Source organism: Pelodiscus sinensis, chromosome 2 (genome assembly GCF_049634645.1).
Source record: "Pelodiscus sinensis isolate JC-2024 chromosome 2, ASM4963464v1, whole genome shotgun sequence".
NCBI classification, from domain to species: Eukaryota; Metazoa; Chordata; order Testudines; family Trionychidae; genus Pelodiscus; species Pelodiscus sinensis.
The window spans coordinates 772,774-799,876 of NC_134712.1; the positions used below are offsets into that span (position 1 = coordinate 772,774).

General features: G+C 44.1%; 1 protein-coding gene across 4 annotated transcripts in view; it reads right to left on the reverse strand.

Moving 5' to 3' along the window:
- MAPK15 (mitogen-activated protein kinase 15) overlaps positions 1-27,103 on the reverse strand; it is a 113,104-nt gene that overhangs the window by 85,732 nt on the left and 269 nt on the right. For 2 of the 4 annotated variants that reach the window (XR_012901151.1, XM_075919908.1), the window contains exons 2-6: positions 21,148-21,246; positions 17,925-17,954; positions 4,870-4,960; positions 2,486-2,616; positions 2,033-2,196 (exon numbers count right to left, since the gene is read on the reverse strand). Coding sequence is in view for 3 of the 4 variants with exons in the window: in XM_075919908.1 (XP_075776023.1) it covers positions 2,033-2,196; positions 2,486-2,616; positions 4,870-4,960; positions 17,925-17,954; positions 21,148-21,246 (515 nt within the window). In the remaining variant the exon portion in view is untranslated. Of the gene's footprint in view, positions 1-2,032; positions 2,197-2,485; positions 2,617-4,869; positions 4,961-17,924; positions 17,955-21,147; positions 21,247-26,702; positions 26,963-27,103 lie in introns of those variants that run through there. The other 2 variants (XM_075919910.1, XM_075919909.1) reach the window with 2 other exon arrangements.

Consider the following 27,103-nt stretch of genomic DNA (forward strand, 5'->3'; position numbering starts at 1 on the left):
ATTGGAGCCCCCTCCCTGAGCAAGCATCCCCTTCTCCTCCTCCTCCTGCACCCAAATTCCCTCCCAGAGCTTGCACCTCTCATCCCTTTCCACACCCAAATCCCTCATTCCCACCCCAGAGCCCACACCTCCGGGCTCAACCACAGTGAGAGTAAGGGCTGGGGATAGCAAATGATGAAGAGGAGGGAAATGGAGAGGGCAGGGTCTCAAGAAAGGGGTAGGGTTTTGGGGAAGGGATGGAGTAGATCTTGGCTTGCCCTGACATTTAAAAAGTGATTTGGGTGTAAAAAAGTTGAAGGCCATTGGTCTAACTCCGCATTTCTCAAACTGTGGATCCCAACCCCCCAGGGGGATCACGAGCAACTTAGAGGGGGGTCGCGGTATCACAAAGTTTGAGAACCCCTGGTCTAGCCCAATATGTCCGTTCTTATGTTCTAGGGTTGGAAAACATGTCTTACAGCAATAGACTCAAGAAATTCAACTTAGCTTAATGAAGAAAAGGTTAAAGTGTGAATTGGTCACAGCCTGTGAGTACCTACATAGGAAATAAATATTTGAGAGTGGGCTATTTAATCTAGCAAACAACAGTGTAACAAGAATCAATGGTGGGAAGTTGAAGCTGAAAATAAGGTATTAATTTTTAACAGCGAGGGTAATCAACAATTATCAAATTGAACTAGAGCATATTTTTTAAATGAAATTCAATCTTGATGTGAAAAGTATTAGTGATGGAGAATTCAAACAGGAGTTATTTTGGGAAGTTCTTTTTTCTGTGTTACATCGAAGTCAGACTAAATGATTCGTGTAATCCCTTCTGGCATTGCAGTCTATGACTTTATAAATGAATCCCATGGAAGATAGTATTTATTAACATTCATAGAGCATACTAAATTAGAAGGAGCAATAAATATCAATGGAAAGAAATATCTGCAAAAAATAGCAAAATGAAAATTAATATGGATCAAACACAGCTAATATACATTGTGAGACGTAATATTAAACACAGAATCGTAGTGGAAAGGAGAAGCCCTGGAAGCAAAAAAGGCTAATTGAGAGCCTGAGGCGTGAAATCTTATCTAGGTTTTTGTACTGAGTCCATCACCATATGGAGCAATATTAAAGTGGGCAGCTTGTTAGACATGAGTTTTCAAAGAAAGGCTGCTGTAACGTTCAACTGTGTATTCAAAGGCATCACACATCATAGAAAAGGAATGCCAATTACTATGCCTCAATTCGGCAGTATAGCAAATGGAAGAGTAACTATAACGGTCTTGGTGGCACATGAATGGAAGTAAACATCAGCAGCTCTTCTAGATTCTCCCTCCACCCCTTTGGGCTAGACTTGTTTCGTCCTCACTTCAAACTGACTGAGGCTAAACTTGAAGCTCTCCTACCACACAACCAGTGCCTAGGGTGAAAAGAAGCTTTCACCCAACTCCAGCAACCTTATTCCCAGGTCTAGTGAAGGGAATGGATGCCATCCTAGATGGCATTAAAAAAAGTCTTATCAGCTCCATGGCTTCTCCTTGACTAAGACAATTGACAGACCAAAGCCCCAAAGCCTCTCCACAGCATAAGAGGCAATTTTTCAAGTGGAGCATCCAGGCAATAAGAAGAAAAGCCTGCCATTGGGGAACACTTAAGGTCAGATGTGAAAAGAAGGACTAAGGCAGCTTCCAAAATTTTGTCAAGGTACAAAGATAAAAGATCAATTTGGCATACCTGAGGAGGCACTGGATGAAAATCAAGTGAATGGTGGGAGCTGAGTCGCAGGTCTGTCCAGTGGGCAAGAGACCGGTGCAGAGAGAGATCAGGTGTATATTTTTTTGTGTGTGAAGATGAAATGGGGGCAGGAGATTGCATGCACTGGTGTTTGTGGTAAAGGTGGACTATAACATTTTTACCTCATATGTTAAAAGTTTTCTTGATAGAGTTTCAAGGGTGTAATAACACCAACATTGGGTTCCCAAAACATCTCAGAACAGCCCATCTCAGAGACATCACACAAACTGTTTCCCAATCTTTCAATTACCTACGAGATGAAAGTAAAATCTCAGGGGCTCGGTACCAGCGTGTTGCCACATACTCTGTCAATGGAGGGCTGCCTTGGTCCTCATGGATCTGACATAGGGAGCGAGCCAGTCCAAAATCACAAAGCTTAATAAAGCAATCTGCATCCAGCAGGATATTTGAGGGCTGTAGTTAAACACAAACATATCTATTAGAATTTCTTTATTCCCTGTATAGGGCAGAGATGGAGGAAATTAAAAAAAAACCTTATGTCAGGCTGCACCTTCCCTGCTAGGGACAGTCTTTTTTGGGGCGTTAGTAGGAAAATGACACAAAAGCATGCATGACTCATTAAAGGACTAACTGATACTATGATTATTATCTTTCTCATCATTCCCTTCACCACCCCTCCATATATCACTTAATGGAGGACAAATCTTTCCATTTAGGTAAGGACTAGTGAGTGCAAATGTACCTTCTGGTCTCTGTGAATGACATTCCCTGAGTGGATGAATTTGGTGGCCTTCAGCAGTTGATAAAGGATGTAACACTTGTGGATGTCTTTCAGCAAATTCCCCTTCTTGATCACAGCATGTAAATCTGTCTCTGTAAAACAGAACAATAGAGAAGTACTGTTTGAGAGTGAAAGGGACCCAAAATTAGGGCATCAAGTCTCCAAACTCATAGCTCTTTACCTCATTTTTAAACAGGAATTCAGCAAGACAGCAGTTGAAAAAGTTTTATTGCTATAGCTCTATTTCCTGAGAGACTGCAGTGCCTTCATGGAGGGCAGGCACAAATACATCAGTGGAAGCAAGGATTAGACAGTAACTGAGGGATTGTCTACATTGCTAAGTTTTTGCAGAAAAAGCTGCCTTTTTGTGCTCAAACTGCAGAAGTGTACACTCCTCAATCAAACCAATTTTTGCACTGAAACTTCAGCTGCAGCATTGCAAAAGCAAATACCTGGACAATAGTCATAAGACTATTTGCACAGCATCCAATGCTGTATTGGCAGTGTAAACACCTTGGTTGCATTCAGCACTGTAATTGGCCTCCAGAGGTGTCCCAATGTCTAAAGTGACCACTCTGCTCATTATTTTGAACTCCAATGGCTTCCCTGGAGCCATGCACCACTCCCCTCTCAAAACACCGTTTCAGATAGCCATTGCATGCTGTGCTGATCTCAAGGACACAAAGAAAATCGTTAATGTGGAAGGCTCATGATTTTGAACACCAAGGCAGGCACGTGAGTGTGAGAGAGATTCTGTGCAGTCAGGGTTTCCTCCTTCCCCTGCCTTAGGACTGGTTGCTTCCTACTAGGAAGGAGGAAGGAGAAAATTTGTTCCTCTTGGTTTCTGAGGACAGGACAAGGAGTAATGGGCTTAAAGTGCAGCAGGGGAGGTTTAGATTGGACATTAGGAAAAAATTCCTAACTGTCAGGGTGGTCAAACATTGGAATAAATTGCCAAGGGAGGTGGTGGAATCTCCCTCTCTGGAGATATTTAAGAACAGGTTAGATAGACATCTGTCAGGGATGGTGTAGATGGAGCTTGGTCCTGCCTTGAGGGCGGGGGGCTGGACTCGATGACCTCTCGAGGTCCCTTCCAGTTCTATTATTCTATCATTCTATGATTCTACTTCTGTCTGTACTTACAAGACAGTATGCGGTCATATTCACTGTTCCCCAAAACACACTCTTTCCCTTCTCCATATACACACATACTTCCTGTCACACATGCTCTCCCCCTCTTCAGTTGAAAAGCAGCTGGCAATCTAATAGGATGACCATTAAGCAATGGAATTAGGAAATCTGCATTATATGACATTGTGCCTGCCCAACAAGGTATTCATTGTAAACCCTTTCCAAAATATCTTGCAGCCAGCTGCACACTGGGATATTTACCACAATGCACTGTACTCTTTGGCTGTGTCTAGATTGCACCCCTTTTCCGTAAAAGGGATGCAAATTAGACACAGCACAATTGCAAATGAAGCGGGGATTTAAATATTCCCCGCTTCATTTGCATAAACATGGCTGCCGCTCTTTTCCGGCTCAGGGCTTTGCCGGCAAAAAGCGCCAGTCTAGACGGGGATCTTTCGGAAAATAAAGCCTTTTCCGAAAGATCCCTTATTCCTCTTAAAATCAGGAAGAAGGGATCTTTCGGAAAAGGCTTTATTTTCCGAAAGATCCCTGTCTAGACTGGCGCTTTTTGCCGGCAAAGCCCTGAGCCAGAAAAAAGCAGCAGCCATGTTTATGCAAATGAAGCGGGGAAGATTTAAATCCCTGCTTCATTTGCAATTGCGCTGTGTCTAATTTGCATCCCTTTTACGGAAAAGGGGTGCAATCTAGACACAGCCCTTGTTATTGCAAGAGCTGCTAATGTGGATGTACTTACAGTGTGGACAGGCAACAGCAATTTAATATGAGTGCTTTTATAAAACTTTGCAGTGTATACATAACCTTAAAAATTACAATGGGATTTATTGTTTCATTCGCATCCTACGTTATATGCACTCAATCAACATTTTCTCCTTTGATATATAATCACACATTCATTTCTCCTCTTAAATTGTTTTATTGACCCACTATCACCTCATTACCCCAAAATTGCTCCCGGGCACCCATTCACTTCCTTTCTTTAGCACTTCATCCCTCCCATTTTGTCTTCCATTGCCCCCTTCCTATGCAATTGCTTCCCTACTAACTTCACCACATTCACGGATTCACTCTACCTACATCAACATTCACATTTATCTCATTACATTAATCTTGATATTTTGCTACTTTCAAGGCAGTGAATAAAATTCACTCTTTAGAGAAAGAATGTAAATAGCTCAAGCAGTGGTGAGTCTCACCCATAGATTCAAAAACCAGGTAAATATCCTTGTCATTCTGAGCCCGGATGACATTAAGCAGCTTGATGATATTTGGATGTTCTCCAAATTCCTGCAGGGAAATAAAACCCACTTGTCAGAGTTAAGTGACTTCACATACAAATCCAGTGAAGGGAGATAATAACCTAATATTATACATAAGCAGGGCATGACAAACGTCGGCGAAAACCACTCGCCAGCCCTGTACTGCGCATGCACAAGAGCCGCATTGCGCATGCGTGCACCGCGGATGACTGGGGCATGCGGCTGAAATCTACTCGCCACGGGTGAGTAGATTGTATAATTTGTTGAGCCCTGTGCATTAGAATATGGTCCAAAATAAAGATCAGGAGGTTATTCCTTTCATTGTGCCTCTGTGAAAATACAGATGTATTTTTATGGAACAAATAATACTGTTCACATTCTGAACTCTGCAATGAAGACAGAATTACTTCTTTTCTATAGTGCTCATCATTACAATAGGGCTACGTCTACACTGGCACCCTTTTCCGGAAATGCTTAAAACGGAACAGTTTTACATTATGAGTATTTCCGGAAAAAGCATGCCTACATTGGCAGGATGCTTTTCCAGAAAAGCACTTTTTCCATAAAAGCGTCCGTGCCAATGTAGATGCGCTTTTCCGCAAAAAAGCCCCAATCATCATTTTCGCGATCGGGGCTTTTTTACAGAAAACATTACTGTGCTGTCTACACTGGCCCTTTTCCGGAACAGTTTTCCGAACGGGAGCAGCATAGTATTTCCGGAAAAGCGGCTGATTTCTTACAGAAGATCGTCAGTGCTTTTCCGGAAATTCAAGGGGCCAGTGTAGACAGCTGGCTAGTTATTCCGGAAAAGCAGCTGATTTTCCTAAATAAGTGGCCAGTGTAGACACAGCCTAGGAGTACCTCAGAAGCATCAGAGAATTCATTTGCACAACACTGATATGAAGTGAGTGATACTATTATTCCAGTTTTACTGATGTTGAACTGAGACATACAGAAGTTAAGGCCAACATTTTCAGAAGTGACCACTAATCTTGGTCACAACATGGCAGAGGGGCATTGCAGGCACTTGATGGCATATATCACATTAATGCACGTGCAGGTGGTTGACCATATACAAGCAACACCATCCAATTTGTTCCAAAACCTCCTCTAATGACCTCAATCTGGGATAATTCCTCACATTTGTCACCTAAAAAGAATGGTTCAAGTTTGTGAATCTCCCCAATATATTCAGCAGTGAAGACTGAAGCAAAGAATTCGTTTAGCTTCAATGCTATGACTTTATCATCTTTGAGGGCTTCTTTAGCATCTCGATCGTCCAAGGGCCCCACTGGTTATTGAGTCGGCTTTCTGCTTCTGATGTACTTAAATATTTTACTATTATTTTGGGGGGTTTTGGCTAGCTGTTCTTCAAACTCCTGTTTGGCTTTTCTTATTATATTTTTTATACTTAATTTGATAATGTTTATGGTCCTTTCTATTTTCTATTTTCCTCACTAGGATATGACTTCCACTTTTTAAAAGATATCTTTTTATCTGTCACTGCTTCTTTTACCTGGCTGTTAAGCCATTGTGGCACTTTTTGGTTCTCTTATTGTGTTTTTTAATTTGGGGTATACATTTAAGTTGGGCCTCTATTATGGTGTCTTTGAAAAGTTTCCATGCAGGTTGAAGAGATTTTACTTTTGTCACTGTGCCTTTTAATTTCCATTTAACTAACTGCCTCATGTTTGTGTAGTTCCCCTTTCTGAAATTAAATGCCACAGTGTTAGGTTTCTGAGGTGTTTTTCCCACCACAGTGATGGTAAATTTTATTACATTACGGTCACTATTTCCAAGCAGTCCAGTTATATTTACCTCTTGAACCCGATCCTGTGCTCCATTTAGGACTAACTCAAGAATAGCCTCCCCCTTTGTGGGTTCCAGAACCAGTTGCTCCAAAAAGCAGTCATTTAAGGTACCAAGAAATTTTATCTCTGCATCCCGTCCTCAGGTGACATGTACCCAGTCAATATGGGGATAGTTGAAATCCCCCACTATTATTGAGTTTTTTAATTTGATAGCATTTCATAGTCACTATCAGTGCCAGAAGATACCACAACATCCTCTGGAAGGAGGTTCCCAACTATGGAATCATTTCCCTCTGCTCCAGGTGAATATTCTCCTTCCGAGCCTTTCATTCTCCTTAACAGCACAGGGGCTGTCTGACTGGGGGGTGGGACAATTCTACAGTGTCCCGGAAAGCCTCAGCTACGTAACTCTTGGCCTCTCTTAGCTACTTCAGTTCAGCCACCCTGGCCTGCAGAGTCCATACGTGGTCTCTGAGGACCAGGAGCTCCTTGCACCGAATGCACACATATGCCACCCACCCACAGGGCAGGAAATCATACATGCTACATTGTGTGCAATAAACAGGATAGCCCCTATTCTGCTGCTGGGCTTCTGCCAGCATTCTCTCCTACAGCTACTTAGGTTATTGACAGGGTTTTTATTTAAATCAGGAAGTTTTGGTTTTAGTTTAATTTAAAAGTTTTAAAGAATGGCAAGTGTACCTCACCCCCCTCTAATTCTCCTTCGGAACTCCCTCTCGAAACTCCCTGTTAGCTGCCCCTGGTTGCTTTGTCACGGGCTTTATAATGCCCTGGCCTTCCTGATAGCCCTACCCCCTGGCTAAGGTTCGACCAATGAACAGAGGGTTCTAGATTTCAAATCCTCGTTAAGAAGCTCACAGCTTTCAACTGCCGGCCACGGCACACAGTCCTTCAACAAACAGCTCATCCTGTTTACCTCAGACCATTGATCCAATTTGTCCAGATCATTTTTAATTATGACCCTATCCTCCAGATTAAGAACATAAGAACATAAGAACGGCCGTACTGGGTCAGACCAAAGGTCCATCTAGCCCAGTATCCTGTCTGCCGACATTGGCCAGCACCAGGTGCCCCAGAGAGAGTGGACTAAAGACAATTATCAAGCGATTTGTCTCCTGCCATCCTTCTCCAGCCTCTGACAAACAGAGGCCAAGGACAACAATTCTATCCCCTGGCTAATAGCCTTTACTGGACCTAACCTCCATGAAATTATCTAGCTTCTCTTTAAACTCTGTTATAGTTCTAGCCTTCACAGCCTCCTCTGGCAAGGAGTTCCACAGGTTGACTACACGCTGTGTGAAGAAGAACTTTCTTTTATTAGTTAAAAACCTGCTACACATTAATTTCATTTGGTGTCCTCTAGTTCTTCTATTATGGGAACTAATAAATAACTTGTCTTTATCCGCCCTCTCCACACCGCTCATGATTTTATAGACCTCTATCATATCCCCCCTCAGTCTCCTCTTTCCTAAACTGAAGAGTCCCAGTCGCTTTAACCTCTCCTCATATGGGACCCGTTCCAAACCCCTAATCATTTTAGTTGCCCTTTTCTGAACCCTTTCCAAGGCCAAAATATCTTTTTTGAGGTGAGGAGACCACATCTGTACACAGTATTCAAGATATGGACGTACCATAGTTTTATACAGGGGCAGTAAGATATTCTGGGTCTTATTTTCTATCCTTTTCTTATAATAATTCCTACCATCCTATTTGCCTTTTTGACCGCTGCTGTACACTGTGTGGAAGTTTTCAGAGAACTATCCACGATAACTCCAAGATCTCTTTCCTGATTTGTCATAGCCAAATTAGCCCCCATCATACTGTACCTATAGTTGGGGTTATTTTTTCCCCGATGTGCATTACTTTACACTTATCCACATTAAATTTCATTTGCCATTTTGTTGCCCAATCACTCAGTTTGGTGAGATCTTTTTGGAGTCCCTCACAGTCTGCTTCTGTCTTGACTATCCTAAACAGTTTTGAATCATCCGCAAACTTTACCACCTCACTGCTTACCCCTTTCTCCAGATCATTTATGAATAAGTTGAAAAGGATTGGTCCCAGGAGTGACCCTTGGGGGACACCACTAGTTACCCCTCTCCATTCTGAAAATTTACCATTTATTCCTACCCTTTGTTTCCTGTCTTTTAACCAGTTCTCAATCCAAGAAAGGACCTTCCCTCTTATCCCATGGCCATGTAATTTACACAAGAGCCTTTGGTGAGGTACCTTGTCAAAGGCTTTCTGAAAATCTAAGTATACTATATCTACTGGATCCCCCTTCTCTGCATGTTTGTTAACCCCTTCAAAGAACTCTAAGGGTATGTCTACACTACCCTGCTAGTTCGAACTAGCGGGGTTATGTAGGCATACCGCAATTGCAAATGAAGCCCGGGATTTGAATTTCCCGGGCTTCATTAAACTAACTGGTCTGTAGGTTCCTGGGTTGTTCTTATTTCCCTTTTTATAAATGGGCACTATATTTGCTCTTTTCCAGTCTTCTGGAATCTCTCCTGTCTCTCATGATTTTCCAAAGATGATAGCTAGAGGCTCAGATATCTCCTCTATCAGCTCCTTGAGTATTCTAGGATACATTTAATCAGGCCCTGATGACTTGCAGGCATCTAACTTTTCTAGGTGATTTTTAACTTGTTCTTTTTTTTATTTTATCTTCTAAACCTACCCCCTTCCCACTAGCATTCACTGTTAGGCATTCCTTCAGACTTCTCCGTGAAGACCAAAATAAAGAAGACATTAAGCATCTCTGCCATTTCCAAGTTTCCTGTTACTGTTTCTCCCTCCTCACTGACTAGTGGGCCTACCCTGTCCTTGGTCTTCCTTTTGCTTGTAATGTATTTATAAAAAGTCTTCTTGTTTCCCTTTATTCCTGTAGCTAGTGAGAGCTCATTTTGTGCCTGTTTGCTCATTCCCAATGGAGCATGGCTTGAGCCCCATGTTCTGCCCTACCCTGCCGCCAGGCTCACATCCCTCCCCCCCATCCACTCCAGTGGGAAGGGAAAGTTGCAAATGGACACCATGTGATGCCCTGCCCTGTTCTGCAAACATGCCTGGACTCCCTCTCCTCTCCTGACAGCAGGCTCATGCCCCAGGCTGTCTGTTACTATGCCTGCCACCAAACTATGTCAAGCTGCCCCCCTAAAAGCTCTGAGGTGTACCTGCCACATAGCGCTGCTTAAAATTGTAACAGTAGCCTTGTACATAACATATCTCTATTGTCTTTAGACGGACCTTCCTTTAATTCTAATAGATTAGATTTTATGCTCTACAATGTATCTACTGTAAATTCTGCCCTTCATTTTTCATCACAGCAGGAACAGCAGTGAACCTGCTGTGCACTCCCCAGCCTCTGCTAGCTGTTCACCTAGCACAAACCGGCAGGAAAAATGGACTAGGGAAGAGATGTTCAAACAGCGAATTCAATCTACCAACTTGAACAGGGAGCACATAAGAGAGTGGAGGAATAAGCTGTTGGAGGAGATACAAGTGGAGCGCAAGGAAAGGATAGTATGCAGGAACAGGAAGTGAAGCACCAGGAGACAGTCTTGTCATCCATGGTAGTTGTGATCGACCAGATGGCAGCTTTCCAGGATACCTACCTGAACAGGTACCCCATCCAGCACTTGTAGACCAACATTCCCTCCTCACCAAGTTCCATAGCCTCCTCTCTCAGGAACCCTGGAACACAGCGGGGGAAAGAGGAAGGGGAAATCAAGGGCAGCCTCACACTCAACCCCCAGGGATGCCTCACGAAGCAAAAGGCTGTCCTCAGAACTGATCACACACATACCCCTGAACATCCCTAGGTGTGCCTAACGTAGTGAATACAAGCAGAGAGAGGGTAAGTTTAGAAGATAGGATACACAAAGAATAAGTTAAAAATCACGTAGGAAAGTTAGATGTCAGCAAGTCACCAGGTCCTGATGAAATGCATCCCAGGATACTCAAGGAGCTGATAGAGGAGGTATCTGAGCCTTTAGCTATGATCTTTGAAAAATCATGGCAGACAGGGGAAATTCCAGAAGACTGGAAAAGGGCAAATATTGTGCCCATCTATAAAAAGGGGAATAAGAACAACCCAGGAAACTACAGACCGGTCAGTTTAACGTCTGTCCCAGGGAAGATAATGGAGCAGGTAATTAAGGAAATCATATGCAAACACTTGGAAGGTAATAAAGTGATACGGAATAGCCAGCATGGGTTTGTGAAGAACAAGTCATGCCAAACTAATCTGATAGCTTTCTTTGATAAGATAACAAGCCTTGTGGATAAGGGAGAAGCGGTGGATGTCATATACCTAGACTTTAGTAAGGCATTTGATACGGTCTCGCATGATATTCTTATTGATAAACTAGGCAAATATAACTTAGATAGGGCCACGATAAGGTGGGTGCATAATTGGCTGGATAACCGTAGTCAGAGAGTTGTTGTTAACGGTTCTAAATCCTGCTGGAAAGGGATAACAAGTGGAGTTCCTCAAGGGTCTGTTTTGGGACCCGTACTGTTCAATATCTTCATCAATGATGTAGATATTGGGATAGAGAGTACGCTTATTAAGTTTGCAGATGATACCAAACTGGGTGGGGTTGCAACTTCTTTGGAGGATAGGGACATAATTCAAAATGACCTTAGCAAGTTAGAGAAATGGTCAGAGGTAAACAGGATGAGGTTTAATAAGGAGAAATGCAAAGTGCTCCACTTAGGAAGGAACAATCAGTTCCATACATACAAGATGGGAAGCGACTGTCTAGGAAGGAGCATGGCGGAAAGGGATCTAGGGGTCATAGTGGACCACAAGTTGAATATGAGCCAACAGTGTGATGCTGTTGCAAAAAAAGCAAATATGATTCTAGGTTGTATCAACAGGTGTGTTGTAAGCAAAACTCGTGAAGTCATTCTGCCGCTCTACTCTGCACTAGTTAGGCCTCAACTGGAGTACTGTGTCCAGTTCTGGGCGCCACATTTCAAGAAAGATGTGGAGAAATTGGAAAGGGTACAGAGAAGAGCGACAAGAATGATTAAAGGTTTAGAGAACATGACCTATGAAGCCAGGCTTCATGAACTGGGCTTGTTTAGTTTGAAAAAAAGAAGATTAAGGGGGGACATGATAGCGGTTTTCAAATATCTAAAAGGGTGTCACAAGGAGGAAGGAGAAAAATTGTTCCTCTTGGTTTCTGAGGACAGGACAAGGAGTAATGGGCTTAAAGTGCAGCAGGGGAGGTTTAGATTGGACATTAGGAAAAAATTCCTAACTGTCAGGGTGGTCAAATATTGGAATAAATTGCCAAGGGAGGTGGTGGAATCTCCCTCTCTGGAGATATTTAAGAACAGGTTAGATAGACATCTGTCAGGGATGGTGTAGACGGAGCTTGATCCTGCCTTGAGGGCGGGGGGCTGGACTCGATGACCTCTCGAGGTCCCTTCCAGTCCTATTATTCTATGATTCTATGATCCCACCCCGGACTCCTTTTCTGTCCCTGCTGTGTTCCCTAAATAAAAACACATGATTTTTGAACAACCGTCTCTTTATAGCTTACGTTGAAGGGATAGGAGGTTACAGACAAGCAGGGGCAACTTGCTGAGAACAACTCATGTCAAAGCCTCTATTTTCCCTGCCCCTTGCTGTCATGATCAGGTGCATTCTGCTCTCCTTATTGCACTGGTGTCTGGCTGCTCAAAATCAATGGCTAGACACTGTGCCTCGGCATTTCACCAGGGCAGATAACTTTCCCCTTTACTCTCACAAATGTTATGGAGTACACAGCAGGCTGCCACCAAAATGGGAATTTTGCATTTGCACTGCTCTACCCTAAGTGGACTAGAGAACCTCCCCATTAAACGCTCAAAAAGACGTTCTACCACCAATCTGCTCTTACTCAGCCTATAGTTGAACTGTTCCTTGCTGTAGTCCAGACTTCCTGAGTATAGCTTCATGCACCACTGGAGCAAAGGGTAAACTGAGTCACCAAGGATCACTATTGGCATTTCAACATCTACACTGGTAATTTTTTTAGTCTGGAAAAAAAGTTCCAGCTTGCTGAAGAGGCAGGAGTTCCTAAAGATGCATGCGTCAGGCACCCTTCCCGACCATCCCATGCTGATGTAGCTGAAAAGGCCTTTGTGATCCACAAGCCCTTGTAGCATCATCAAGAAGTATCCCTTGTGGCTTATGTACTTCTTGGAAAGGTGGTTGGATACCAAGATGGACATGTGCATTCCATAAATTACCCAACCACAGATTGGAAAACGTGGAGGTTTCCCTGAGTCACTACCCTCCGTAACAGAAGGGTATTAATTGCCTTGGCTACTTGGATCAAAACAGCCCCCACTCTGAATTAATTCCCAAGCAACTGGTAGCTGTCTGGCGTTGCAAGCTTCCACAGGGCAACTGTCACTTACTTCTCCACTGTCAGAGCAGGTCTCATTCTTGTATTCATGCACTTCAGGGTAGGGAAAGCAATTCGTAAACTTCCATGAAAGTGGCTTTATGCATGCGAAAGTTTTGCAGCCACTGCTAATCGTCCCATACCTGCATAACAACGTGGTCCCACCAGTCTATGTTTGTCTGATGGCACAAGAAACAGCATTCCACTGCATCAATAAGAACAAATGCTGGCAGCATTTGCAAGTTGCTCAATTCAAGTGCTTTACAGAAGAGTATGTTCATGGCCTCCTGAAATTCTTCCTCATTACAGCGGGCTCTGGATATACCCAGGAGCGGCCCAAGGCCGGCTGAAGCAGCTGGCTCCCTAGACGGGGCGGCGCAATCGCTACCCCGCCTGCACGGCCGTCAATGGTCATGACGTCATCATGGGGCACCCCCAGTGCCCCATGACGTCATCATCGGGCGCCCAGGGCAGCGGCGCCCTAGGCAACTGCCTATCACGCCTAGGCTCACGGGCCACCCCTGGATATACTCCAGCATTAGGCGCACCAAGGTTAATATAATCATCATCATGCTTTGATGCTCAACGGGATCCACGCTTGCACTGCTATGGCATCTATGCAAATAACCAAGTGAAAAAAGGATGTGAAAAGACTGTTTGCTGTTGGTTTTAAGTGTGTGTGTGTGGGGGCGGGGGGAGGAGAGAAAGAAATGAGTGCATTATGGGACACTGATGACATGCACCCAGAACCATCCACTGCACAGTTTTGGTCCCAGTGTCCACTGGAAACATAATATAGAATGCAAAGGGTCACAGACACTGTGGGATAGCTACTCACAGTGCATCACTCTCAAAGTCAACAGTAGCCACCAGTGTTCCCTCTAAGTGCACCTGCGCAGGCGCGCACCAAAAATTTGAGGCCAGCCCACCTTGTCAGCAGAGCCACACAGTGGCTGCTCAGTTGTTTTAGAGCAGGGCTATGTGGTAGGTGGCTGGCCTGCCTCAGGAGCAGCTGGGCAGCCACCACATGGCCCTGGCCCTAGCTTCATCTCTTCCCCAGGGCTGGAGCTGCAGGCCTCATGGCGGATGGTGGCTTCTCTGATGGCCCCAGCCACTGCCAGAGCTGAGCTCCATCGTGGGCAGCAGCTCCTCCTCCTGCAGCCCCAGACGAAAAAGCTGTGGACAGCAGCAGAGCATTGGCAATGGCAGAACATAGGAGCCAGAGCTATGGGGCAATGCAGGATCACCTCCTTCAAAACTGTCCTGGTCTTCCTCAACCTCATCTTCTGGGTGAGTCAACAGGCAGGTGAGGCCCAGGCTGGCAAGCTTCTTCTGCGGTGGGTAGAGGGATGCAGTGCCTGCTTGGAGACTGAGACACCTCAAGGGGTCTTGGCTGCAGGAGTGGGGCTCCAAAGACAGGGGGCTAGTGCTGTGCACCTGGGGATGGGGGTTTCTAGTTGCCCAATCGGGTTAGACAAGGCCAGAATTGCACCCCCACATCTGAACTGTGCTCTGCCCAGAGTACGGGGGCTGCTTGGAGGGTGAGTAATGCTGGTGTTGCCCAGGCTTCCATTGCTTGCACCGCAAGAACTAGATAAATTCAAGAAGGTTAGGTCCATCAACACTTATTAGCCAGGAAGGGTAAGAAAGGTGTCCCTAGCCCTTGTTTGTTAAGGGCTAGAAATGCACAGAGGGATCCCTAAATGATTACCTGCTTCTGTTCACTTGCTCTGGGGCATATGCCTTTGGCCACTGTCAGAAGACAGGATTCTGGGCTAGATGGACCTTTGGTCTGACCCAGTATGCCTGTTCTTATGTAGAGTTATCATTGTATTCATAGATCATATGTTCATCAAAAAGACTAAGTAAAGGAGCAGTGTTTTTTTTATGGCTCAGGGCTCATCTAGACTACGCTAAAGTGTCAAAAGGGCATATGCAAATTCTGTGGGAATTTGCATATCTTCTTCTGATCTCGCTTTCGAAAGCAGAGCATTTTTTGAGGAAAAGCAGCTTTTCAAAAAAGGGAGGGTTGCTGAAAAAAAACGCGTCTTGACTCTGCTTTCGAAAGTGAGATCGGAAGAAAATATGCAAATTCCCACAGAATTTGCACATTCCCTTACAACACTTTAACGTAATCTAGATGAGCCCTCTGTGCTCTGGTATTTGACATTTGTCAGCATTTTCAAGAAATCTGGGTCTATTAATGTCACTGCCCCTCATTTGTTTAAAGTGTGTCTGTCTTGGTTTTGCACTGCAACTTTTCTCAAAGCAATTGCCATAGTCTAATATGATGACATACAATTCATTACTCAAACAAGAAAAAAATAAATTTGCCATCTGGTGTCTGAGCCTCTAGGGTGCACCTGCTTCATATTTTCTAGTTTTCAACTGCAACTGTGAGAACTACAAATACACTTTTTTAAAAAGGTGAAAGCAGACATTGTGATACAAACTCTTGCTTCCAGTGAGGCTTTAAGAAAAGTAATGCAAGTCTTATAATAAAAATCACAAATGGTAGCAAGACTGGAATAGGGGAAATGGACAACACAGCCTGGGTGTCACCATACAAATTAAAAGTGTTCTTTACCAGGGCTAATTGACAATTTCTGAAGGAAAACTGGGCCTTTGACAAAACAAACCTTTTCTATGAAAAATGTTTACGTTCCTTAAAAAACAAAAAACATTTTTTTTACAATTACGATTTTCCCCCACTGACATTTTCAGCATTTTTTGACCAGCTCTACATGAGCAAACTACAGTAGAAGTTTTGTATGTTACTCCCTGCGAATTTTCCCTTACCTCTATTTTTTAAAACTTTAGGAGTGAGTTTTAGTCAGCATGGAATGTGATACAGTTCCTGTTGATGATGAAGGAACATCCAAGAGGAAAGAAAGCAGTACAACATCACAGGAAAGATGTATGAAACAATAATCAGAATCCCTCATATTATAACAGATTCACCATACAGGGACCATGCACCATGGCCCCAGCCCCAGAGTAGCCACACCACAGCCCCAGCTCCAACTCCGGCAGCCACCATCTCTCTAGTCATTGCAAAGTACTATTAACAGTTCATCTGTGGCAGGTCAAGTTCTGCCAACCTTGAGAACAGGAAGGAAACCATTCCTACCACCATTTATTGCTGGTGTTGAGAAGCAGTGCAGCATAGATCTCTAAGAAAAACAGCTTATTCTTCAAACTATGCAGGTATGTGCATGGGGGGGGGGGGAAGATGTCTTTTTATTTACCTGTAACTGATGACATGATACAGTACATTGGCACTTAGGGTCAGCCATAATAATAAGGATGCTTGGGTTAAAGTTCTGATTTAACAGCTCCTTCTATTATTTGTGACTGGGAAAGGGTTGTTTTAGTATTCTTTCTTCCATAACATTTAATATCCATCTATCTATCTATATCTGGGGTGGGCAATAATTTTTGACCGGGAGCCACTTCAGAAATTTTTAAGTGGCCCTGAGCCACACTGAAAGGGGCTGGCCGCAGGTGGAAGGGGCAGGGCCAGGACACTTCCGTGCTTCCCTGCCCACAGACTCTGAAGCACGGAAGTGTCCTGGCCCTGCCCCTTCCACCTAAGGCCTGCCCCTTTCAGTGTGGCCCAAGGAGACTAAGGAGGGATATGATAGAGGTCTATAAAATCATGACTGGTATGGAAGAAGTGAATAAAGAAAAGTTATTTACTTATTCCCGTAATATAAGAACTTGGGTTCACCAAATAAAATTAATTGACAGCAGGTTTAAAACAAACAAAAGGAAGTTTTTCTTCACTCAGCACACAGTCAACATCTGGAACTCCTTGCCAGAGGATGTGGTGAAGGCTAGGGCTTTAACAGGGTTCAAAAAAGAGCTAGATAGATTCATGGGGGTTAGGTCCATCAGTGGCTATTAGCCAGGATGGGTAGGAATGGTGTCCCAAGCCTCTGTTTCTCTGGAGGTGAGTGACAGGGGAGGGATCACATGAGGATTACCTGTTGTGTTCCCTCCTTCTGGGGCACCTGATATTGGCCACTGTTGGCAAGATAGGATGCTGGGCTAGCTGGACCATTGGTCTGATCCAGTAGGGCCATTCTTATGTTCTAATGACACCACAATCTGGGACAATTCCTCAAATTTGTCACCTAAAAAGAATGGCCCAGGTTTGGGAATCTCCCCAATACCCTCAGTCATAAAGAGGGAAGCAAAGAATTCATTTAGCTTCTCTGAAATGACTTTATCATCTTTGAGTGCTCCTTGAGCATCTCGATCATCCAAGGGCCTCACTGGTTGTTTAAGCCAGCTTCCTGCTTTTGATGTACTTAAAAAACATTTTACTATTACTTTTTGAGTTTTTGGCTAGCTGTTCTTCACACTCCTTTTTGGCTTTCCTTATTTTTTTTATACTTCATTTGACAAAGTTTATGCTGCTTTCTATTTTCCTCACTAGGATTTGACTTCCACGTTATAAAAGACATCTTTTTCTCTCTCAGTGCTTCTTTTACTTAGTTGTTAAGCCACGCTGGCACTTTTTTGGTTCTCTTACTGTGTTTTTTAATTTGGGCCTCTATTATGGTGTCTATCATGGAAAGCCTGCTTGCTACTGCTGACACAGAAAAGAATGATTGAGACATGATAGGAAGTGATGGCAGTAGCCATTGCATTATGACTAAAGGATAAGGAGGAAAGAAACAGATGCTGGCTGGAAAAAATATGAGAGAGAGTTAAAGGATACATCATAGGGCAGAAGACAGGTGTTACTTACCTGCAGGAACATAATTTCCCGGAATGTTCTCTAGAAATAAACAAAAACATTTACTGTCATAGCAGTAAGATAATTGATGGAAGAGGAAGTAACTGTCCAATGTGATGGTTACATCCCATTTATTAAGGAGTGAAGTGCCATGTGTTGAGGTCAAACTAGCAAAAATATATTTGCTTAGTAACATGAAAATATTTAAAATATTTTAAAAATATTTACTATTTAATGTGACCTATGCAGTCAAATGCCTCACTGCCATGTATATTGGTCAAACTGGAGAGTCTCCACGGGAAAGAATTAATGGACACAAATCAGATATCCAAAAAGGCAACACACAGAAACCTGTTGGAGAACACTTTAATCTGCCTGGGCACTCATTAATGGATCTCTAAGTTACCGTGCTGTTTCAGGCCAATTCCACAAGCCAAATACACAGGGAAGGGTTGGAACTTAACTTCATTGTATCAGAATGGAATGAACAGGGATATCGTCTGGCTCTCAAACTACCTTCCACATCCTAATGACTTAAGAACAATTAGCACCTCCCTTGGTTGGTTATCAGCCTCTTATAACTACTTGAACAATCTATTCTGTCTTTTTTCTCCTTTTATTTCCTTCCAACCCCGCCCCCCTTATTTATTCTTGGATCTGGACTTTTAATACTCCAGTCATCTAAAGAAGTGGGTTGTGCCCACAAAAGCTCATACCACCAACTACATGTTTTGTTAGTCTTTAAGGGTATGTCTACACTACCGCACTAATTCGAACTAACTTAATTTCAATTAGTTAATTCAAAATAAGATAATTCGAATTAGTGCATCTAGACCTAAAAACTAATTTGAATTAGCGTTTTGCTAATTCGAAATAGCATGTCCACACTGAGTGAACCCTGAACCGAAGTTAAAGCTGGCTGGAACCAGTGCCGGCAGGGCATCAGGTTCGGACTTAGAATGTGGAGCTGCTGCCTCAGGATAGCCGAGGGCTGTGCTTAAAGGGACCCGATCCCCACCCCGGACAGACTGTTCTCAGGGTTCCCCGCTTGCTTGTCTAACTCGATGAGGGACAGCATAGCAGTCCTGTGCCCTTGGAGTGCCCTGAGTGCCCACACTCGGCACATCACAGCACTCGTCCATCAGCCTGGCTGCACTTGCCGCACGCTGCCATCGGGGGGGGGGGTCAATCGGGGGGCTGTCAGGATCCAGGAGGCCCTGCAGGAGAGCTTCCACCCTGAGGAGCCTGCAGAGCTACCCCAGTCCTCCCAATCGGGGGCTCGTGCCCCATTTCTCCCTCACCTCCTTCCACTTATCCCTCCCTAGTCCCCCTTCCTGATGTAAAAAATAAAGGACACGTGTGTTCAAAAATAGAAACTCTCTTTATTTAACAAAACTGGGGGGTGGGAGATTAACCTCTGGGGAGACTGGGAAACGGAGGTGGAAGAGGGGAAGAGAGAGTTTGGGAGAGGGGAGAGGGAAACCTGGAAGGAGGGAGCTGGAAGGGGGAAGCCAAGGGAAGAAGGAGGAGGGGAAGTATAAAACTCTGGTATGCCATATCTTCAGTACTGTGTATAGATGTGGTCACCTCACATCAAAAAAGATATTTTGGCCTTGGAAAGGGTTCAGAAAAGGGCAACTAGAATGATTAGGGGTTTGGAACAGGTCCCATATGAAGACAGGCTAAAGAGACTGGGACTTTTCAGCTTAGAAAAGAGGAGACTGAGGAGGGATATGACAGATATATAAAATCATGAGTGGTGTGGAGAGGGTGAATAAAGAAAAGTTCTTCATTAGTTCCCATAATATTAGGACTAGAAGACACCAAATGAAATTATGGGCAGCGGGTTTAAAACTAATAAGCGAAAGTTTTTCTTCACGCAACACATAGTCAACCTGTGGAACTCCTTGCCAGAGGAGGCTGTGAAGGCTAGAACTATAACAGAGTTTAAAGAGAAGTTAGATAAATTCATGGAGGTTGGGTCCATGGAGTGCTATTAGCCGGGGGTAGGAATGGTGTCCCTGGCCTCTGTTTGTGGAAGGCTGGAGATGGATGGCACGAGACAAATCTCTTGGTCATTGTCTTCGGTCCATCCCCTCCAGCGTACCTGGTGTTGGCCGCTGTTGGCAGACAGGCTACTGGGCTAGATGGACCTTTGGTCTGACCCAGTACGGCCATTCATATGTTCTTATGTTCTACGTTCAGGGCTCAGGGTCAGGGGTCTCACTGGACCAACTTGATTTTCATGCAAACCTGCTCCTGGGTTCGCATGTGGCCTTTGGTGGCCAGGCTGGCAGCTATCCTGCCCTAGACGGTCACATTCCTGGGCCTAGTGCAGAGATTGTGGACATTGGAGTCCTCCCCCCAAACCTCAATGAGGTCCACGATCTCCGCACTAGACCAGGCAGACGCCCGCCTTTTGCGGCCCCAGGCAGGCTCTTGGGAGCTACCAGCCTGGTCCTGGGAAAAGGTGGAAGGCTGGGTTGCTGCAGGTGGCTGGCAGGCTTGCAACTGGCACAAGCACTGTAGCCAGACCGTGCCCCTTTAAGGTCTCCGGAGCCGGGAGGGGGGCAGAAGAGTTTCCCTGGTTTGGCACAGAGTGGCCACCAGGGCAACCTGGGAAGGGCTAGCCTCCAACTAGTTCCAATTAAGTGGCTACACAGCTCTTAATTCGAACTACTTAATTCGAACTAGGCATTACTCCTCATAGAATGAGGTTCACTTAGTTCGAATTAAGCACTCCACTAGTTCAATTTAAATTCGCACTACCGGTTTGTATGTACAGCCCCTATTAAAGTTAATTTGAACTAATGACTGTTAGTTTGAATTAACTTTGTAGTGTAGACATACCCTAAGGTGCTACTAGACTATTCATTGTTTTTTATGTTTTTCTTGTTACCGACTAACTCGGCTACACCCCTGAAGCTTATGAAAATATTTACATGTCCATTGAGGAAGTTGTTTCTTAACCTCAGCCACTCAGTGGCTAGTTACAGCATGATGTATCAGGTTTGGCTACCTCTTATACATGTTATCCTAACTAGTGGTAAGCTGTAGAGGATGAAATTTTTCTTACCTATACAAATCTGAAACCATTTACTAAGTTCCTGTCCTTAATATCTTGTGGTAACAAGTTCCAGAGACCTAACCATCTAAGTTGATGTGTCAGTCCTTGAAGTACCCCTGTACTCATCATGCATGTTTTGCAGAACACATTCGTAAAATAGTTCCTTACCTGAGCATCTGTTCTGTTCCTAAAAGCATCAAAGATCTTCTTGACAGCAACTATTTCTCCAGTCTTGCGATCAATTGCTTTCCACACAATTCCATATGCCTAGGGAAAAAGGATAGATGGATCCACCAGTTACAACACCCACAGCCATTTCCTTTCAGTTGCTAAGCTCAGTTAGGACCAGGTTGGGGATGAATGTTTTTAGAGGAAGGTATTAACAAAAAAATATCAATAAACTTCTATAGAGTAAATAAACCAGGGTCTATAAAAAGCACTCAATACTTTTCTCACATAACTGTTATACTGCATAAACTAGTGGGGTCTTTTTGTAAGATACCCTGTCTTTGACAGTGGCCAGCATAAGATGCCTAAGAAGAAGGTGAAAGAAACCCCACAACAGATCATTAAGGAAAATCATGTCCATAAGAACATTTTCTTCCTAACCCCATCAAAGATGAACATAGACACTGAAGCACTATACTTTATATTTATTTTTAAAAGTTATCCTATTCAATGTAATTTTAAAGTTTCAGAGGGGTAGCCATGTGAGCCTGTAGCTGGAAAACTTAAAAAACAACAAATCATCTTGCAGCATTGTAGAGACTAACAAAAAATGTAAATGTTATTGTGAGCTTTTGTGGGCACAACCCACTTCCTCAGGTGAATGGAGTTTAAGGGGTCCAGTTTTCAAATAAACAGCACGGAGAGAGGATGGGGGCGGGAGGAGGAAAAAGAAGAAAAAGGGCAAAGAAATTGTCAATTAGAGCATCCATACTAGATGAAGCTGAAAAGAATACTTAGTACCCATTTTAAGTACCCTTCGTTTGGTTTTTTATGTCATTAGGATGTGGAATGTAGCAGGCCATCCAGCCAATGTTTTTGTTTAGACTTCTGCTGTAGAAATCAAAATTGTAAATGATGTAAATGACATTAAGTTCTGTAGCTTCCCTGTCGAGCTGGCTTTTGAAATCGGATTGAAATAGGATGGTGACTTTGCAATCCATTAATGAGTGCCTAGGCAAGTTAAAATGTTCCCCAAGAGGTTTCTGTATACTGTTCTTTGTAGGGCCTATCTTGAAGTAGCTGATGCCTGGGTAACTCGTCTGGCTCTGTCAGTCTGTTTTTTCACTTCTCTAAGTGGGTATTTCAGTTTTAAGAATGCTTTATATAAATCCTGTAGGTGTTTGTCTCTGTGGGGTTGTAGCAAATCCAGTATCTTAGGGAACTGGATGTAAACAATTTATTGGGAAATGTGTCTAGGATAGAAGCTGGAGGCATGTAGGTAAGTGTAATGGGTGGTAGGTTTCTGTAGAAGGTGGTGGAAATGTGTCTGTCGTGTAATTGTACGGTAGTGTCAAGGAAGTGGATCTTGTGTGGACTGGTGCAGGCTAAGGTTGATGGTGGAGAGAAGTTGTTGAAATCCCTGAAATTCTTCAAAGGTCTTCTTTCCATGGATTCATACGATGAAAATGTTGTCAATGTAGTGTAAGTAGACAACAGAGTAGGGATGCTAGAGGGCGAGAGCTGAGGAAACATTGTTCAAGGACAGCCATAAAGATGTTGGCATATTGTGGGGCCATGCAGGTGCCCATAGCTGTGCCACTGACATGGAGATATAAACTGTCTACCCCAATGGCATATTAGGATGCATTAGGAGGACCATTTCCAGCACATCTAGGGAAGTTGTTATTCCCCTTTATTGGCACTGGTGAGGCCACATCTGGATTATTGCACCCAGTTCTGGGCCCCCCACTATAGAAAACATATGGATGCATTGGAGAGGGTCCATTGGAGGGCAACCAAAATGATTAGGAGGCTGGAGCACATGACCTACGAGGAGCGGCTGAGGGATTTGGGTTTGTTTAGTCTGCAGAAGAGAAGAGTGAGGGGGGATTTGATAGTAGCCTTCAACTTCCTGAAGGGAGGTTCTAAAGAGGTTGGAGAGAGACTGGTCTCAGTAGTGAGGGAAGGCAGAACAAGGAGCAATGGTCTCAAATTACAGTGGAGGAGTTCTAGGTTGGATAATAGGAAAAACTATTTCAATTGACAGGTATCAGGGGGGTAGCCGTGTTAGTCTAAATCTGCAAAAGTGGCGAGGAGTCCTGTGGCATCTTATAGACTAACTGAAGTGTTGAAGCATAAGCTTTCGTGGGCAAAGACCCACTTCGTCAGATGCATGTAGTGGAAATTTCCAGAGGCAGGTATAAATATGCAGGCCAGAATCAGGCTTGAGATGACGAGGTGGATCCAATCAGGGAGGATGAGGCCCACTTCTAGTAGCTGATCTGGAGGTGTGAATTCCAAGAGAGGAGAAGCTGCTTTTGTAGTTAGCGAGCAATTCACAGTCTTTGTTTAATCCTGAGTTGATTATGTCAAACTTGAAGATGAACTGGAGCTCAGCAGTTTGTGAGATGCAAATATTTAAATCCCGGGCTTCATTTGCAACTTTGGTTGCCTACATTAACCACCCTAGTTCAAACTAGGGTGGTAGTGTAGACATACCCTGAGCTACTAGATATTCTGATGTGGATCTCCCAAGGTATCTCCTGTTGAAGTTACCTCATTGAGGATCAATAATGAAAGAATGGTTTAAGCAGGAGGACTGGACCTGGACTTTCCCAACTTCTAAAAATCATAATCATAGAATCATAGAATCATAGGACTGGAAGGGACCTCGAGAGGTCATCGAGTCCAGCCCCCCGCCCTCAAGGCAGAACCAAGCTCCATCTACACCATCCCTGACAGATGTCTATCTAACCTGTTCTTAAATATCTCCAGAGAGGGAGATTCCACCACCTCCCTTGGCAATTTATTCCAATATTTGACCACCCTGACAGTTAGGAATTTTTTCCTAATGTCCAATCTAAACCTCCCCTGCTGCACTTTAAGCCCATTACTCCTTGTCCTGTCCTCAGAAACCAAGAGGAACAAATTTTCTCCTTCCTCCTTGTGACACCCTTTTAGATATTTGAAAACCGCTATCATGTCCCCCCTTAATCTTCTTTTTTCCAAACTAAACAAGCCCAGTTCACGAAGCCTGGCTTCATAGGTCATGTTCTCTAGACCTTTAATCATTCTTGTCGCTCTTCTCTGTACCCTTTCCAATTTCTCCACATCTTTCTTGAAATGTGGCGCCCAGAACTGGACACAGTACTCCAGCTGAGGCCTAACTAGTGCAGAGTAGAGCGGCAGAATGACTTCACGAGTTTTGCTTACAACACACCTGTTGATACAACCTAGAATCATATTTGCTTTTTTTGCAACAGCATCACACTGTTGACTCATATTCAACTTGTGGTCCACTATGACCCCTAGATCCCTTTCCGCCATGCTCCTTCCTAGACAGTCGCTTCCCATCTTGTATGTATGGAACTGATTTTTCCTTCCTAAGTGGAGCACTTTGCATTTCTCTTTATTAAACCTCATCCTGTTTACCTCTGACCATTTCTCTAACTTGCTAAGGTCACTTTGAATTATGTCCCTATCCTCCAAAGAAGTCGCAACCCCACCCAGTTTGGTATCATCTGCAAACTTAATAAGCGTACTCTCTATCCCAATATCTACATCATTGATGAAGATATTGAACAGTACGGGTCCCAAAACAGACCCTTGAGGAACTCCACTTGTTATCCCTTTCCAGCAGGATTTAGAACCGTTAACAACAACTCTCTGACTACGGTTATCCAGCCAAATATGCACCCACCTTATCATGGCCCTATCTAAGTTATATTTGCGTAGTTTATCAATAAGAATATCATGCGAGACCGTATCAAATGCCTTACTAAAGTCTAGGTATATGACATCCACCGCTTCTCCCTTATCCACAAGGCTCATTATCTTATCAAAGAAAGCTATCAGATTAGTTTGGCTAACACATAATCATTGTGTTAGCATGTCATTCCCATTCTCTCTCACCTTATTACTATTTCAGTATCTATCCAGAAAGGTATAGTAGCTTCAATGGTATAGACCAGTGGTCCCCAACCTCTCATGGCTGCCAGGCGTCTGGTGGCGGGGCCGCTCACGTGCCAGGTGCCCAGGGGCGGGGCCGCGCATGTGCTGTACGCCGGGGGTAGGGGCCGCGAACGTGTCCTGCATCCGGGGCAGGCACCGCGCATGTGCTGCATGCCAGGAATAGGGGCCACCCATGTGCCCTGTGCCTGGGGCCGGCACTGCGCATGTGCCGCGCACCAGGGGCAGGGCCAGCCCAGATGTTTCGGAGGGCACACATAAATGCCCTGGCGGGCGCCACGACACCCACGGGCACCGCGTTCGGGACCACTGGTATAGACTGAGAGAATATCCCAGAGCAGAGTGACTAGAGCAGTCACCTGAGAGATGAACATAAGAACAGTCATACTAGGGCAGACCAAAGGTCCATCTAGCCCAGTATCCTGTCTTCCAACAGTGGCCAATGCCAGTGCCCCAGAAGAAATTAACAGAACAAGTAATCATCAAGTGATCCCTCCCGTCACCCATTCCCAGCTTCTGACAAACAGGCTACAGGCACCATTCTTACCCATCCTGGTTGGTGGAAGACCCCTGTCCAAATCTCAATCCCAACTCTGGCACATGGCAGAATTGTATCCGGATCTCCCATAGCCCAAGTGAGTGATCTAACCACTGGGATACAAGTTATAAGGTTGATAGCAACTCATTCTCAATCCAACGAAAAACAGGACTATGTAGCACTTTAAAGACTAACAAGATGGTTTATTAGATGATGAGCTTTCATGGGCCAGACCCACTTCCTCAGATCAAATAGTGGAAGAAAACTGTCACAACCATATATATCAAAGGATACAATTTAAAAAATGAACACATATGAAAAGGACAAATGAAATTTCAGAACAGAAGGGAGATGGGGGGGTAAATGTCTGTGAGCTAATGATATTAGAGGTGATAATTGGGAAAGCTATCTTTGTAATGGGTAAGATAATTAGAGTCTTTATTCAAACTCTATAGGGGAGAGATAGCTCAATGGTTTGAGCATTGGCCTGCTAAACCCAGGGATTTGGGGCAAAAATCTGTCAGGGATAGTACTTGGTCCTGCTATGAAGGCAGGGGACTGGACTCAATGACCTTTCAAGGTCCCTTTCAGTTCTAGGAGATAGTTTTTTTTTAATTAATGGAGATTGCCTATCAATCCAACAAGGTTCCCTAAATCAGCATACCTACCAATTTGAGCCATGCACAAATGCCTTTCTTCTCATGATATCAAAATGCTATGGAACTTAAATGAGAGGTAGACATCCAAATGCCTATAGTGAGACAGCAGTGAGCATGTGTGTAGGCAAAAGTGTAAGCTTTTAGGGAATTTGCACCCTGAAAACCTTAAGACACCAAGTGAGTTTAGGTGCCTATAGGGTTATGCACAAGTTTTAAGAAGTACTTCACTTTTCTCTTTAGAAGTTGCCATTTCAGGAAAGCTTACCACCGGCTTTCTACTGAAAAAAATGAACAATAGCTGCTAGGCTAGTTTTAACAGAAAATAGGACTGGAGAGTCATAAAGTGCTACTGAAAAGATACATTGCATTGTAGGAGAGGATTAAAGTACCTCAATTCTTGAAGCTCCTATTCCTTCACTTTCTCAGCAACTAGGTTCATTTAAACCTTTTTTAATTAAGAAAAGTAATTGGAAGGCCTGGATTGGTTGAGTTCCTACCCTTTACAAAGCATTACATTTTACAGCAGTCCAGCAAAGGGTCTGCCGCTGTTACCGAGTGCCTGGGCTGTTCTAACGTTACACGTCACTGACGAAGCTACGCCAAGTTTCCCGTCTCACTGGCTTGTGTTAAACGGAAAGTCCCTTTGCCCCGCCTCCGGATTAACCTGTCGCCGCTCCCTGGCGCTGCCCAGGGCAGCGGGGCTGCGAACAACGCCGCGGCCGCCTCGCGGGCAGGCCCTGGTTACGCGGCGAGGGGCAGCCGCTCGCGCTCAGAACCGCAGCGGTCCGCG